This window comes from Ammospiza caudacuta, chromosome 16 (genome assembly GCF_027887145.1).
Source record: "Ammospiza caudacuta isolate bAmmCau1 chromosome 16, bAmmCau1.pri, whole genome shotgun sequence".
In the NCBI taxonomy this organism is placed as follows: Eukaryota; Metazoa; Chordata; class Aves; order Passeriformes; family Passerellidae; genus Ammospiza; species Ammospiza caudacuta.
Window position 1 is genome coordinate 8,560,061 of NC_080608.1, and position 14,062 is coordinate 8,574,122.

General features: G+C 40.8%; 1 protein-coding gene across 1 annotated transcript in view; it reads right to left on the bottom strand.

The window, feature by feature from the left end:
* The window catches only part of FSTL4 (follistatin like 4), a 206,944-nt gene that overhangs the window by 84,538 nt on the left and 108,344 nt on the right, over window positions 1-14,062 (bottom strand). The window contains exons 5-6 of the mRNA XM_058815367.1: window positions 13,780-13,970; window positions 10,285-10,405 (exon numbers count right to left, since the gene is read on the bottom strand). Of these exons, the coding sequence (XP_058671350.1) occupies window positions 10,285-10,405; window positions 13,780-13,970 (312 nt within the window). The remainder of the gene's footprint in view (window positions 1-10,284; window positions 10,406-13,779; window positions 13,971-14,062) is intronic.

A 14,062-nucleotide genomic window follows, 5' to 3' on the forward strand; every position in this document is an offset into this window, starting at 1 on the left:
CATGCACAGCTCCTGAATTTTCCTGGCAGAAATGATGTCTTTTCCCCATCCTAGCAATGGGTTTCTTAGATCAACAGCCTTTCTGGAGTGAGCAGAATGGAAAATGTGTGCAGCAAAAAATTTCTGAGTTTAACTGTAAGAGCTATCAAATAATAGCTGTGAGATGTTATATTAAAATATGCATACATGTGTATAAAATATATGCTTGTATTGCTGTAAAGGTTGGACCTGATGATCTTGAAGGCCTTTCCCAACCTTAATGATTCAATGAAAAACAAACAGTGCAGTGACAGAGCCTGACCTTGCCCATTCAGTGTCAGGACTGGTGACAGCTCTTGGGTTTCCACAGATCAGGGTCAAACTAACCTGGGGTTCTTTTGCTGCTACATGTGGACAGCAGGACAGCACCCCTGGCTGCACATGGAGCTTCAGCAAAGGGCTGTGATTGATAATGCCACTTGTGGCAGCCCAAAACACTGGAGAAAGCTGAATTTTCTCCATTATTACAACAAAGCATGAACAACATGGAGAACCAGGTCACAGAGCCAGACAGGAGAACAAAACCACAGGGAGAGTCTGTCTGGGCAGCATCTTTCAGGAAAATCTTCAAAATCAGTCTGTACCTGAAAGCAGTTCCAGCAGCCAATCCATCAGACCAGAGCCCTGCCCTGACACTACAGGAAATCAGGATATGGGAGAACCCTGTGAAACACAGTTCGTGTCAAAATACAGTCTGAAAGGGTATTTGAAATGTTACCCTGGTCTTTCAAACTCTCAATTCTCTCATTTAATTTCATATTTAAAAGGCGTATATATACCCAATGAAATCCCAGGGTGAGGATACTTTCATTCTCTTTTCACCCCACTCTTTTTTGGTGTTTTGCTGTGTAATCATTGTCATTTTCACTCCCTGTTCCATCACCCTCTGCATTCCCACCCTCTCTGCAATTTTTGGAGCTCTGGTAAATGGTGCTGCTACTCAATGCCGGGTTTCAGCTGGCCACAGAGCAGGACACCATTCCAAGTGTCCAGGACAGGACCTGTGATCTTTACTAATACATTATTCAGATTTGTATGGTGAACAGAATGACAAATTATAAACACACATGATAAAAAATAATTAGCATATTTCCTTTTTTTTTTTTTTTTTCCTTCTGTTAAATCATGGCCACAAATTACTTCTCTAAGCAGCAAGTTTCAAATAACACTGCTGGAATATCAGTGTCTGAACTGTGGCAAAAGTGACAGGAATCTAAGTGTGGCATAAAGCATGAGTTCAGTAGTGCCTGTTCTTGTTTGCAAAAAGAGAAACAAAAATTCTGCAGCTGAATTTTTTATGTATTGCAGATGAAAAAGCTGACAGCAGGAACAGTGCTTGAGAGGCACAGCAGGGCTGAGCTTGCCCTTATTTATGTCCATCAATGGCTCCTGATATTCTTTCTGAAGTTTTCATCATCAAGAATCATGAGAATGAGTTTTTTATGGTGGTGCTAAAGACAGATATTAGCAACAGCTGAGTTTCTACTCAAATCCTGATGCCTCTGAAGCTTTCTACTTTTTTTCTAAAGGCTAGAACCCTTTTTAATTCTTTTTGGAAGTATTAAAGCAGAATCAACCTTTGAGTTCAGCTTAGTTCAATTTTCTACTGCTGTTCTTATTTAAAGTTTCTATCTGGGCATCCTGGATTTGTCAAGGAGATTTTCTCCTGTGAAGAACATGAAATAAAAACATCTCAGCTGTGGCTCTCCATAAATTGTATCACTGCACTGGGAATATGTACTGTACTCAATAATTTTCTGATGGCTGCTCTGGCATTTTGATTACAAAATTAGCACTGCAGCTCTGTAGTGCTGTACAGTGTCAATAAAATCTGTCCTAAAGGAACTAAGAACTGGCTGATGGGCAGATCTCTAAAAGCATTTCTCAGAGGGATCTATTCAAAAAGGGAACCAGATGAGATCACTGATCCTGGGAAAAGGGTCAGTAAGTGACAAAACAACAGCAACATGATCCCTGCCTGGATGCTGAGGGAAGTAACATGGGAGGGGAAGGGTAATAAAGGAAGTTTTACTCTCTGCACCACTCTGGTGGGACTGAGGCTGTGTTAGGTAATTTTTTAATATATACATATAATGGAACATTTTTGGCCTTAAAAGCTAAGAATCTGCTCCACCAGTGGAAGAAAAGATGAAGAACATGAAAATGGAGAAGCAATTCAAAGCATCCATAAGGTGCCTGTAAAGGCAGAGAGACCATTCACAGCAGCTCTGCTCAGATGAAGGCAGATTTTGAAAGAAAAATAAAACTCTAGCAATTACCCACTTGGAAATACAAGGAGAGAACACAAGAAAGAAGAGGAAAACTGCAGCTAAAATGTTCTGGACTGGATGTAATAAAACAAGATCTGGCTCAGGATCCTACCATGTCATGTCTCTGACTTCATGTAAAGTCTTAGGCATTGTAACTTAGGCATTGTAATTTTGCCCATTTTTAACAAAATTTCATCTTTGCTTCATGAAAACATTGCATTTGCTTCAAAAATTCCTCAGAAAGATAGAATATGAATAAAAGATAAAAAAACCCACAAAAAACCAAAACCCAAAACAACACAAAGTTTGGGTCCAGTTTTCATTCAGAAATGGTCTCTGGTTTTGCAAGACCATAAAGAAGTCATAGGAACTCCTGCAATTCTTCATTCCCAGCTCACAGAAAATGAAAATTATACTATTTTAGACCCCCAACTACCTGACTTGAAGGTGCACAGAGAATCATAGAATCATTTAGGTTGGAAAAGCCCCCTAAACTCATTAAGTCCGACTGTTAGTCAGCACTGCCAAGGCCACCATTGAACCATGTCCCCAAGTGCCACAGCCACACATTTGTTTAATGGTTGGTGGTGGCTCAACATGTGTCTAGGGCTGTCAGCCATTCTATGACTTCACCAATATTTGTATTTGCTCTTCACTGACATAATTCTGTGTTTGCAAGTAACCCAAAATACTATTATTTGTGCATGTGGAATTGCTTCAGTGAACAGTGCCAGCGCAGATCAAATAATTTTTTGAGTAATGGTATTTGCCTGGCTTATGCGCCAGTGAGTCACTCATAAATACTGATAAATATTTAAATATTTTAGTCCTGCTAGAGTGTGTGCAGACATTTGATATGGTTTGTACTACATCACCTCTGAAGCACTACTCCACATGGCAATTTCTTGCATTTAAAACCAAGATTAACAGATCAATGCACCCTGAAAAACATTTTAAGATCAACAGTACATTGTCTTCTAGTGAGTTTTCTTTGCAATTTGTAGACAATAGATTTCCAATAACAACTTGTAATTAAATCACTTTCTCTTATTCAGTCATTGCATATTAAGAGTGTTGACATTTTACAGATGGTATCTTTGGAAATGAACAAGGGGGAATGGCTTCAAATGAAAGATCCTGGGTTTAGATTAGATATTAGGAAGAAATTCTTTCCTATGAGGATGGTGAGGCCCTGGCACAGGTGCACAGAGAAGCTGTGGCTGCCCCATCCCTGGAAATGCTCAAGGTTGGACAGGGTTTGGAGCAACCTGTCCTAGTGGAAGAAGTCCCTGTGGCAGGGGGTTAGGACAGGATGAGGTTAAGGACCATCCCAGTCCAAACTATTCTGTGCTTCCCCATTGGAAATAATACTGGAGTTTGGCAATTGGCACCTGAGTGTGTGGGTTCTGACACAGGAACAGTCAAATCTGTGTCAGGGATTTTCATGGAAATCCCTCCCTGGATTTCCATGAAAAAATCTGGCCTCTGTTCTTGACATGAAACCACAATCACTCTAATCACATCTGTGTTTACCAGCAATTCTGCTAAAATTTTATTTGAGGAGGCTCTCTTAATTGAAGTCATAATGCTAAAATATATAAAGTGTGTACAGTAGAAAGCTGAGCAGCAGCCCTGATTAAATGAATTAATGTCTGATCTGAACATGGAAACATTTCTGTTTTTTAGCCCAAGGCAAAACCGTGTCCCTCTCTCCACTGGCAAGCATGCATCCACATAGAACATAATTATTCTTGATCTGAGCGCTTTTAACTTTTTCTCTGGGACCTTTTTGAAATGTTTTTGCTTAGATTAAACTTGTCTTTCTTGCTAAAAATTAATTCTGATTTTTCTCTTTTTCTGAGAAGATACATTTTGTTCAAAATGCAGCAAAACAATTGAAACTACACAACAAACCTGATTCTGACAGCTGTTTTGTGGAACTGCAAACAATGCACGGCACTTTGCTGGAGCCCTGAGATATATTTTAGACTTGAAGTACAAAAGGTTTTTCACTATGAGAATGCTTTAAAAGAGACAGAAAAAGAAATCAACTCCTTTTCTTTGCAGAATGTGTTTCTTTGATAGCAAGGGAGGAAAAAAAGAAGAAAAGAGAAAATCCAAGGAAGAAAATTTTCAACATTCAAGAAGCAGCTGCCCACTAAAATGCAGTACAGATGAACTCACTGTGATATCCCCAGCTGAGGCATCCTACCAGACAAAAATTACATTTCCAGCTGCAGCAGGATCATTCCCAGTGCTCAAGTCAAGCATCTTACACTGCATTTATGAGTGAGGCGAGGAGTTAGGTGCTTCTGAAAATGATCTTAAGTCAAAACATATTGAGCAGGGAGATCTCAGGAGCTGATCAAAGGCACCTCCACCCTCGAGCACGTGCCCAGAACTCAACCCTGCCCACTCACGAGCCTTTGGGCACTCTCCCCTGTGCTGAGCTGCTGTGTCTGCCTCCAACACACACACCAGCTCCATCCTCAAAATGCCTAGAAATCCAGCATGATGTCATGGCTCAGCCATGGGAACGCTGGTGACAAAGGGCTGTTGCATTGACTTGGGCGCTTGTTGGGTTTTTCTGTCCTCCCTGTTCAGCCACTTGGCACTTTTCTGCAGGATTCAAGCTGAATTGTTTTCAATTTCTGCCTTTTCCCTTGACTTTTTAATACTTTTAGTTTTGCTTCTGCTATAAGATTACATTATTACAATAGCAGTAATATACTAATAATGAAAATAATAACAGTGACAATAATAACGAAATATTACTACTAGTAGTACTAAATGCCCAATAAGTTGCCTTCATCCTCAGCAACACACCTGCACACCATTCCTCGAGGCAATCAAGAATGGGCTGCTTTGGCCAGCTAAAGGAAACCTCATTTCTTTGCTGAGAAGCTCCTCTAACACCACATCAAACCAAAAGCAGAGGCTGCTGCTCCCCTGCTTGCCCAGCCGTGTTTGAAGTCGGGGTATCATATTGCTCACAGAAGCAATCAATGCTGGCAAGCTAATGAATTATTTCCAAGTTTGTACCAATATCTGCAGCAACATGAAAGAAAAATCACATACCAGGGAGATGACAGCGGGAGAGGCAGAGCATGGGGCACAAACTGTCAATATTTCAGAGCTATGATTTGATTCTGTAGATAACTGTTGCTACAACATTGCTTAAGAAAACACTGCAAGCAAAACATTTTATCTCACAATATACTTGTCCAATGTAATTATCTGGGCTTGACCAATCCAGCTGGGAGGAAACAGCAACAAATACCTGACTGTAGGTGCTGTGCCATCAAGAACAGCTTCCTGAATTTGGGAATAAACACTTCATTTGAACGTGGATTTTACAGGCGCAATTGCTGCTGGAACAGCTGGCTTGCCACACGTGTGTGGAGTGAATATACACACACACAGAGCAAATAGAGGTATTTGTTTTCCTCAAACAGTATTTATTCACCATTATGACCTTGTTTATTATGAGACCATAGAGTTGGATATGCTGATATATTTACCAAGAACCCTGCTGAAAGCTTCTTCCTCACTCAACACCTTCCTCTTCCACTTGACCCTGCAAGTCCCTTTTTATGTTTCATTCCCTGTTCCTCAACGTAGAGCTTTGCTTTTACCCAGTCAGCACCAATCCCCACAATTTTGGGAAAATTAAAAGCTCTGCCTTAAAGCAGTTTCTAGTGAATCAGAAACATGCACTCAAAAATAAATAAATTAAAAAAATCATAAATAATAAAATAAGTAAATAAATCTCTCTTCTAGTCCACACTTCTAATGAGCCTCTGGAGGATGGTAGAGGAATCAGGAATGGATTGCCCCTTCTCCACACCACACAGCTGTGGGGAGTACAGCTCCTGGAGATTTCAGGATCGCTGCAGTAAATCTGGAGCCAGTCCAACACTGCTCCTCTACATTGGCAGCGATTTACCTGACACCTATGGCCAGCCCAGGCTCTCAAATTCATTTTTCCACCCAGTTCATTCAAATTCCATCTGGTCTCCCAGCCCCTGGGGCTGGCACCATCCACCCTCCCTGGCATTTCCCTGACCTCCTGCTGAAAGTGTGCACATCTCATTTTCATACTTCTTCCTTGTGCTTTTTTGGTTAATATTAAGGACATTAAAAAAGGAAGATTTGACCTAAAACAGAGTCAGAGAGAAAAGAAAAACATTGTCTTATACTCCTTAATTGGAGTTAAGAGAAGAGAACATCAATCCTGCTGCTGCTGCATTCATTCCTGCATGAAAAATGTCCCTACTTGTGTTTTTTAGACAGCAATATATCCATGGATGACATGCCTCTCATCTTACAGAAACAGCAATCTTCTGTCTACATGTAACTTATATGCAACAGACCATGGCAAGTAACAACTGGACTGAAAAATAACAAATCAGTATTTTTCTTTCAAACTTCATTTGTAGGTTGTTTTGGTCCAGCTGTGATATCAGGAAAGTACTTTAATGGGCCATGATCTAGAAATTAAGGGGATTTTATTGTTGGTTTAATAACTCCTTATTAGCTAAACAGTGTTGACAGGATAAAGGCATTTTGATGGGATGCATCCTTTCCCTCTCCCTCAATTATCTGTATTACAAACTGACCTGTCCATATTGATGATGATGATGATACAGATCTAGAAGATTACACAGATTTTTTTTTTCTTAAGTTGGGCTTTCACATCTGCCAACCTGCCACTTGCCCATTAGGGAAGACAACAGGAATGCCAGAAATGTCATGCCTAATTTTAATGACCTCCAGTCAGATACAGTGCCAGAAGTTATATCCAAAACCCACCCATCTGAGCATTCCTAAAAGTGTGACTCAGCTGGGTGATGTGCTTGCCAACTCACCAGGCTATCTCCGTGCTGATTAATTAGATCATGCACTGCTTTAGCTCTTATGCCATCTAAGCCTTTCATTTATTAGTCATGTATTGAATCTTCGTGACAACTTAAAGAAAAGACAACAGACAAATAATCTTTCTAGTACTCTATTTTTGGCGTGTGAAAAATCTCCAGATCATCATATCAATTTTTTTTAATTACAGTCCTGAGACTCCTTATGTAATAAAAATTTATTAATGAGGAATTAGAAGACATCTACAAGTGGTTCTTACCAGATCTGCCAGGAGAGTGTTTCATCTGTCTTACGCACTACTTGTGTATGATTAAGGCAATTTGAAAATTGACACTTTAATCCTGTGTTAACAGATTTCTAGTCATCCTCATAGATGCAAGAAAATGCTTAACAGCTTAATTCTTGGGATTAAGGAACAAAAGAACTTTCAGAAAGCCAGAAGAAAGATGGTAGGTTTAGAAGGAAGGCCACTATTTCTGTCCATAATCCAAAACTGTGCATTAAAATGTGTAAGAAAACTATTAGCATGGTTAGAGGTTATGATTAAAAACAACACCTATTAGATTTAGTGCTTGTTCTGGCAAAACCACATTTCAGAACATGTAAGACTGGATTTCTCTCATTCATGCACTTTTCATTTATTTACAGATGATCAACATGATGAGGAAGAAACATAACCTTTGGGTTCCTGAGGGTCTCAGAGTGAGAGGATGGATCAAGGGAAAGCAAGAGGCACACATGGGGTGAGAGAAAGAGGCCATTTTGTGGCTCTGTGAGTTACAGCAAGGCCACAAGGCTCTCTAAAATGAAATACAACTTGTAATGCAGCACAAGAATGTCAGATGGCGAAGCTCTTCACATTATCAAGGTCATTTTCAAACCTTTCCAACACTGCGACACTCCACCAGAGCACAGAGCACCAAAACAGATGTGACAGAGTCTGAGAGGATAAATTAGATTGAGACTTTCTGATGTCACTGAATTCTGGTAATTGTGTTACTCAGCTTGCTATGCCCATACCTTGCTGCCAGCCTGTGGCAGCCACAATTCATGGCTTGGGTGAACTTCAAGCAACAAAAAGATCTCTCTAATAGGCAAAAAATAGGGGAAATGTGCAGGATGCACATTTGATGTTCCTTTAACTTAGTGCTGCAAGCCAAATTCTGAGTCATAACAAAGCAGAAATCTGATAAACAAAATTTTCATAAACCAAAGTGTGCCCTTAAGCTTTTAAAGTATTTTTTCCTACATCATTTAATAAAGTAAAGGGAAAAAATATACTTCAACCAGGCATTAAATTTGCTTCCAGGTTCTCCAAAATTTCAAAAGTTGAAAGCAAATTAACTTTGGCTTTAAATTAAAAGCTGGTGAGCCATTACCTGCTCTTGATAAATAGTCAGGATTCTAGGAAAACTGAAAATGGAGAAGTCAGTCTAGTGTTCAGCTTCACTTGGTGAGCAATTCTGTTCAGATACCAAATTCCTCTGACAAACAGTCATTGTTACACCTTGTGTTTTGTTAAGATAATTGTGCAGTTCATCAATATTATTGCTATTAATTGGTTAATATTTTGTACTTTTCTTATTTTCATTGCCTACTTAAAATTCCCTGAACCAAAACCCATAGAAATAATTCTTGGAATTTAGGTTTAAGTTGATGTGATTTTGAGAACCCCTTGATCTAAATATGCTCCCAAATAACTGCATGTCAAGCCTTTATACCTGGGTTAATACACTTTATGCCTTCTTAATGTATGAGATTTTATGTTTTACTGTATATCTGCTGTGTTGAATTAAATGCCTGTGGGGTTCAAACAGGTCCATGGTGAAAACTGGGGCTAATCTTAAAGCACTTAAAATACCTTCCAATATTTAAAGGCTGCCTACAGGAGAGCTGAAGATGGACTTTTGATGAGGGCACGGTATGACAGGGCAAGGGGGAATGGCTTCAAACTGACAGAGGGCAGGGCAAGACTGGATATTTTATGAAGAAATCCTTCCCTGTGAGGGTGGGGAGGCCCTGGCACAGGGTGCCCAGAGCAGCTGTGGCTGCCCCGTCCCTGGAAGTGTGCAAGGGCAGGTTGGATGGGGCTTGGAGTGACCTTGGAGTGACCTGGTCAAGTGCCAGGTGTCCTTTCCCACGGCAGGGGATGGAACTTGATAATCTTTAAGGTCCCTGTCAACCCAAACCATTCTGCGATTATTATCTAAATTGTTTTTTTTTAATGAACAGCTGTAAATCAAGAAAACAGACATCAGCCTCTTTAGAAAAGAATCCTGCTTAAGAGGGAACCAGATTGTTATTGGCCCTTTCCCTGCACTCAGCAGAGTCAATGGTTGAATCCTGCTTCAGTTTTAGCCACAATGTCTTAACCACACCCAAGTTCTTTGTAGCTCACTATCCTGATTAATAAATAACCCTGCCTATTTCCCTTTTTCTTTAGTACCCCAAAGGAACACACAACAATACAACTTTCTATCATGCAAATGAAGGAGACAGTGTGGGCCTTTTCCATGGAAGGACTTCAAAAATCTTGCTTACCTTAAAGCAAGAATTATTTATATAGATAAATGGGATAACAGAAATATTTATTATATCCCACCGTTTAAGCAGCTTTGTGATTCCCAGATCCTTGCACAGGATGCTGAGATTTGTATTACAATTGCAAACTAATACACTCATTAACATGGAAACAACATGTAGAAAACATAATTCCCAGGCAAAATATTCAGTAAATACCTTCCCCACAGCAAGCTAACTCATATTATCACAGGGCCTTTGGACAGGTTTCCATCTTGTTTCTTTAGGGTTAATCAAACCATGTACTCAGGTCTACAGACCTTGGCCAGGCCACCATCTCTCCCTTGCCATCAACAAGAAGCACAACAAAACAGAAGAAAATAAACTTGACACACCTGTACCAACCTCCTGCTCCACACTGTGGAGCACAGACACCTTGGAAACAAGCCTTGCAAAGTGTTCTCATGGCAATAAAGACAAAAAAGCCATCATCTTGGCTGACCATGTCTAGGAAGACAACAGTGCCCTCACAGATATTGCCATGCTTCAAAAGCCAGGAGAAAGCAAAGCAGGGACTCACGGAAGGCTGTGTAGAGCTCCTGCAGGCTCAGGTGGCCATCGTTGTTGTAATCATCAAACTGGAGAAGGTCTTCAAGCGTACAGCCCAGTAAATCACCCTCCAGGTCCTCCTCCTTCATCAACTGCAGCAAAGAGAACAGGTGACCTTACACATAATGCAATGCTACACACTGCTGGCCTGGCTCACCAGCAGATTTTCCACGAAATGACCTTTGGGGACATAGATAAGAGTTGGATTATCATATCTATCATTATATATTTGCTTTCTAACAAGATATTTATATTCCTGCAGCACTTCACAGACCATGGATTGAAGAGCCCCTTCCTTTACCAGCAGCACAGAAATGCATTTTTGTTTTGAAAATGGACTGAAAAATAAATATTCAACAGGGAAAAAGGTAAGTCTGCTTCTCCTTTCTCCTCTGTAAGTAAGGACAAAATAGTATGCCCTGATTTTAGGACTATTACAGGCAACAGTGGATGGTGTACTCAACACTGATGTGCTTTTCCAACCCCTGAGAGTTTGCTTCTTTTGTATTTTCAGCATTTCATTTGGGTTCTCTGAATTTATTGTAGAAGATGAAGAAAACTGCTGAACTGTTGCATCTTCCAGACAGGAACGCTTTTTCCTGAAGGCCAAGGATTCTTTTATTTACTATTCTAGTCTTGACCCATTATGTTGAAGCAATTTAAAGTAATAATGCTAAAAAGATGACCCTTCACCTAGCAAGTAAAAAATATTCAATAAAAGTGAGATCAACCATAACTTCCAAGATCAATCCTCTAAAGATGGAAATTTCCCTTTGTCTACCCTTTGTATAGAAAATTGATTAACTTTTCATAAGACTGACAAGTTTTTACTAGTCCTTTTGATTTAATGTCAGGGAAAAAACAGTGGAAAACACTTCAGCTGTGACACACTTAGCAAATTTATGAATCTGACTTTAAAATACATTAAAGATTCAAATGGAAATAATATTCCAATTACCACCTTTGTTAACAGCCTTATATATCCATGGCTGCAAAACTACATGGTAATTTCACTGCTGGGTCCAGAGAGAAAATATTGGATAGGGTCTACCAGCAGACAGGAGGCAAACCAGCTCTAAATAGAACGGGATGGGCCAACTGCTGCCATTGTTTTGCTCAAAGCAATTCTGTTGTGGAGAACACACAGATGGGTGCTGGATCGATGAAGGACCATCCCCATTCTCCTTTGGGGTCAACCCCTCCGCAATGAGCCTCCTAAAGATCCACTTCCAGGTCGTAAAAATCTTTTTTTACTGCAGCAGTGCAAGTCACCTGCCTTGAGTTTTTTGCTTGCAGACAAAGTTATAGCGCTCAAGAGACTATTTTTCTTTTAAATAAAACACAGCAAAGGCACAGCACCAGCTCATCCAGCAGTCAGAGGGAACAAGATCTCACTGCATCATGTTCAGCTGAGCTTGCTCTGCCCATGGGCAATGAAATTCCCACCTTTTGGGGAAATTAAAGTTGCAGAGAGCTTCAAAATAGAGAGCTAATGCAAATCAATTACAAGTCTACCAAAGAAAGAGGTAAGAATAGTGCTGTTAAGAATATAACCCAGGTAGTTAAAAATGGCTCATTATAAAAAAAAAAAATATCTCTTGAAACCTGGGTGGACAAACTGCTCTTGTAAGAGCACATAAAAATCATCTCATTAAAGAGAAAAAAATAAAGCATTGGCATGCTACAAATAAACTGTGAATCCTGCTGCTGTGAGAGCCCAAAGCTGCCCACAGATGTGTCCCCAGCCTGGTTGGGACTCAGCCATGCCGCCACCAAGGGGCTCAAGACCAGAGACACTCAGCTAAGGGCTAAAAGCACTCGTGGTTTATCTAAATTGGGCTTTAATAGGTATTATTTTGTCTTTTGAGAGGTGATCCCACTGTCAGCTCAGCCATGCTGGTGGCCAGATTGCATGGAGAATGGTTGGGCGAGAGGGCTCCTGGCTGAGGCTGAACTTATTCTGGTCCATCAAAATGTAGTGGGCTCCAGACGTTCAGGCACATTTCCTGATTTTGATAACAATGAGAAGAATTAAAATAAGAGTAGCCAATGTCTGTGTTTGTACTTGTGAGAGAGACCTGGGCTCCAGGCACATTTCAAACAAAGCCCAGAGGAACTTTGAGGCAGACCTTACAGCACTGCCTGAGCTCCTTTGCAATAACAATTGCTTGCAGGATGCCAAACCTTTATTTCCATGAGAGTTTTCAAGTCCTAATAAAATAAGTTTCATGTAAAAAGGGCAAAAAAATTGGACAATAGAACAGACACTTAGATTCCACTATGTAAAATCCGGCTTTGAATTCAGATAAAAGTGTTTTCTTATAGCTACCATGTCTTTATGAAAAAATCATTGCCTTCAGAGGAAATATTGCATATATTCATAGCCCTGAGATCTAAGGGAATTTACACTGACACTTTGCATTGTGTGGAAAGGATCAAGCATCCTGTAAACAGCCTGAGGACTAAAATGCAGCACAAACTGTCCTGGAGAGGAGTGAGCTCAGGGAGGAGCAGGCTCGTGCCTACAACACGCTCTGTGTTCCCTGGGAAGGCAGAGTGGAGAGGAGACACTCAAATGTGAATTTACTCTGAACAACCTGGTTTGTGGCAGGTGTCCCTGCCCATGGCAGGGGGTGGAACGAGGTCAGCTTTAAGGTCCCTTCCCACCCAAACTATTCCATAGTTCTATGAAGGAATAGCTTTGGAAACTGGAATAGATCCTAGATAGGACTGGCTTCCAAAGGACTCTTAGAAGGCGTTTACTTCTAATTCTTCTCATGGATGACATAATGGAAGGGAAAGATATTTTACAGGACTGTTTTCCCAGGTCTGCATGTGCAAAGAGCAAGTTGAGGACACAGAGTACCCAGGATGGCTGTTTGAATCACTTTACCAAGCAGATGAATTCCAACAGCACAGCATGCCTGAAATTAGAAGTAATAGTTTTTTCAAGCTCTTACCTTTTCTATCAATTTCTGCTAATCCACAATGCAGCATCTGCCCAGGGATTTTAGGACAATATACCTGCTGACAAACACCCAACTTTGCTGTCACATTACTCTATGCTAATGCACAGTCCAGAATGCAGGGAGAAGAACTGAGAGATTGCTGCCTAACATACATGCACCTAAAAAAATCTAAATTGATTCTCCCCAAGCCAGCTAACTGGAAATACTTCAGAAGATGTCAGTCAGCACAGCAAGGATTATTATCTATTTTGAGGAGTATGGACGGGGCTGAAAAGCTGCCATGTTTTTTGTTTGGAGATGAGCTTCAAATGTTTGAGACAATGCTGGGAGATGCAGAGAGAGACTCACTGACTGTGTTAGACTTTCCTCCTGTACTTGCTGCTGACTGGACAGGTACAAATGACCATTCCCACCCGAGTGCTGCTGCGTTACATTCAATTCACACTTCAAATGAAAATCCACTTCATAATTCCATTCTCACTGAACAATAAACCTACCTGAGCCAGTTCAGAGCTGCTGAGGTGCCCATCACTGTTGAGATCCAAGTGCTTAAAGAGCTCTCCAATGAGGAATCGCTGCTGGGCTGGCCTGTCCTTGGCCAGGCTGCCAGGGGGGCTCTGCCTCCGGGCCTGCAGGTCCAGCAGGACGCTCTTCAGCCGGCTGTAGTCTGCCATTGTGCACCTGTCCCCTGAGAGATAACACAGCATTACTGCACCACCTGCATTTATCTTTATCTCTTCAGAGGACTGAGGTCCTAAAAGGAAAAATTAGGCACATATG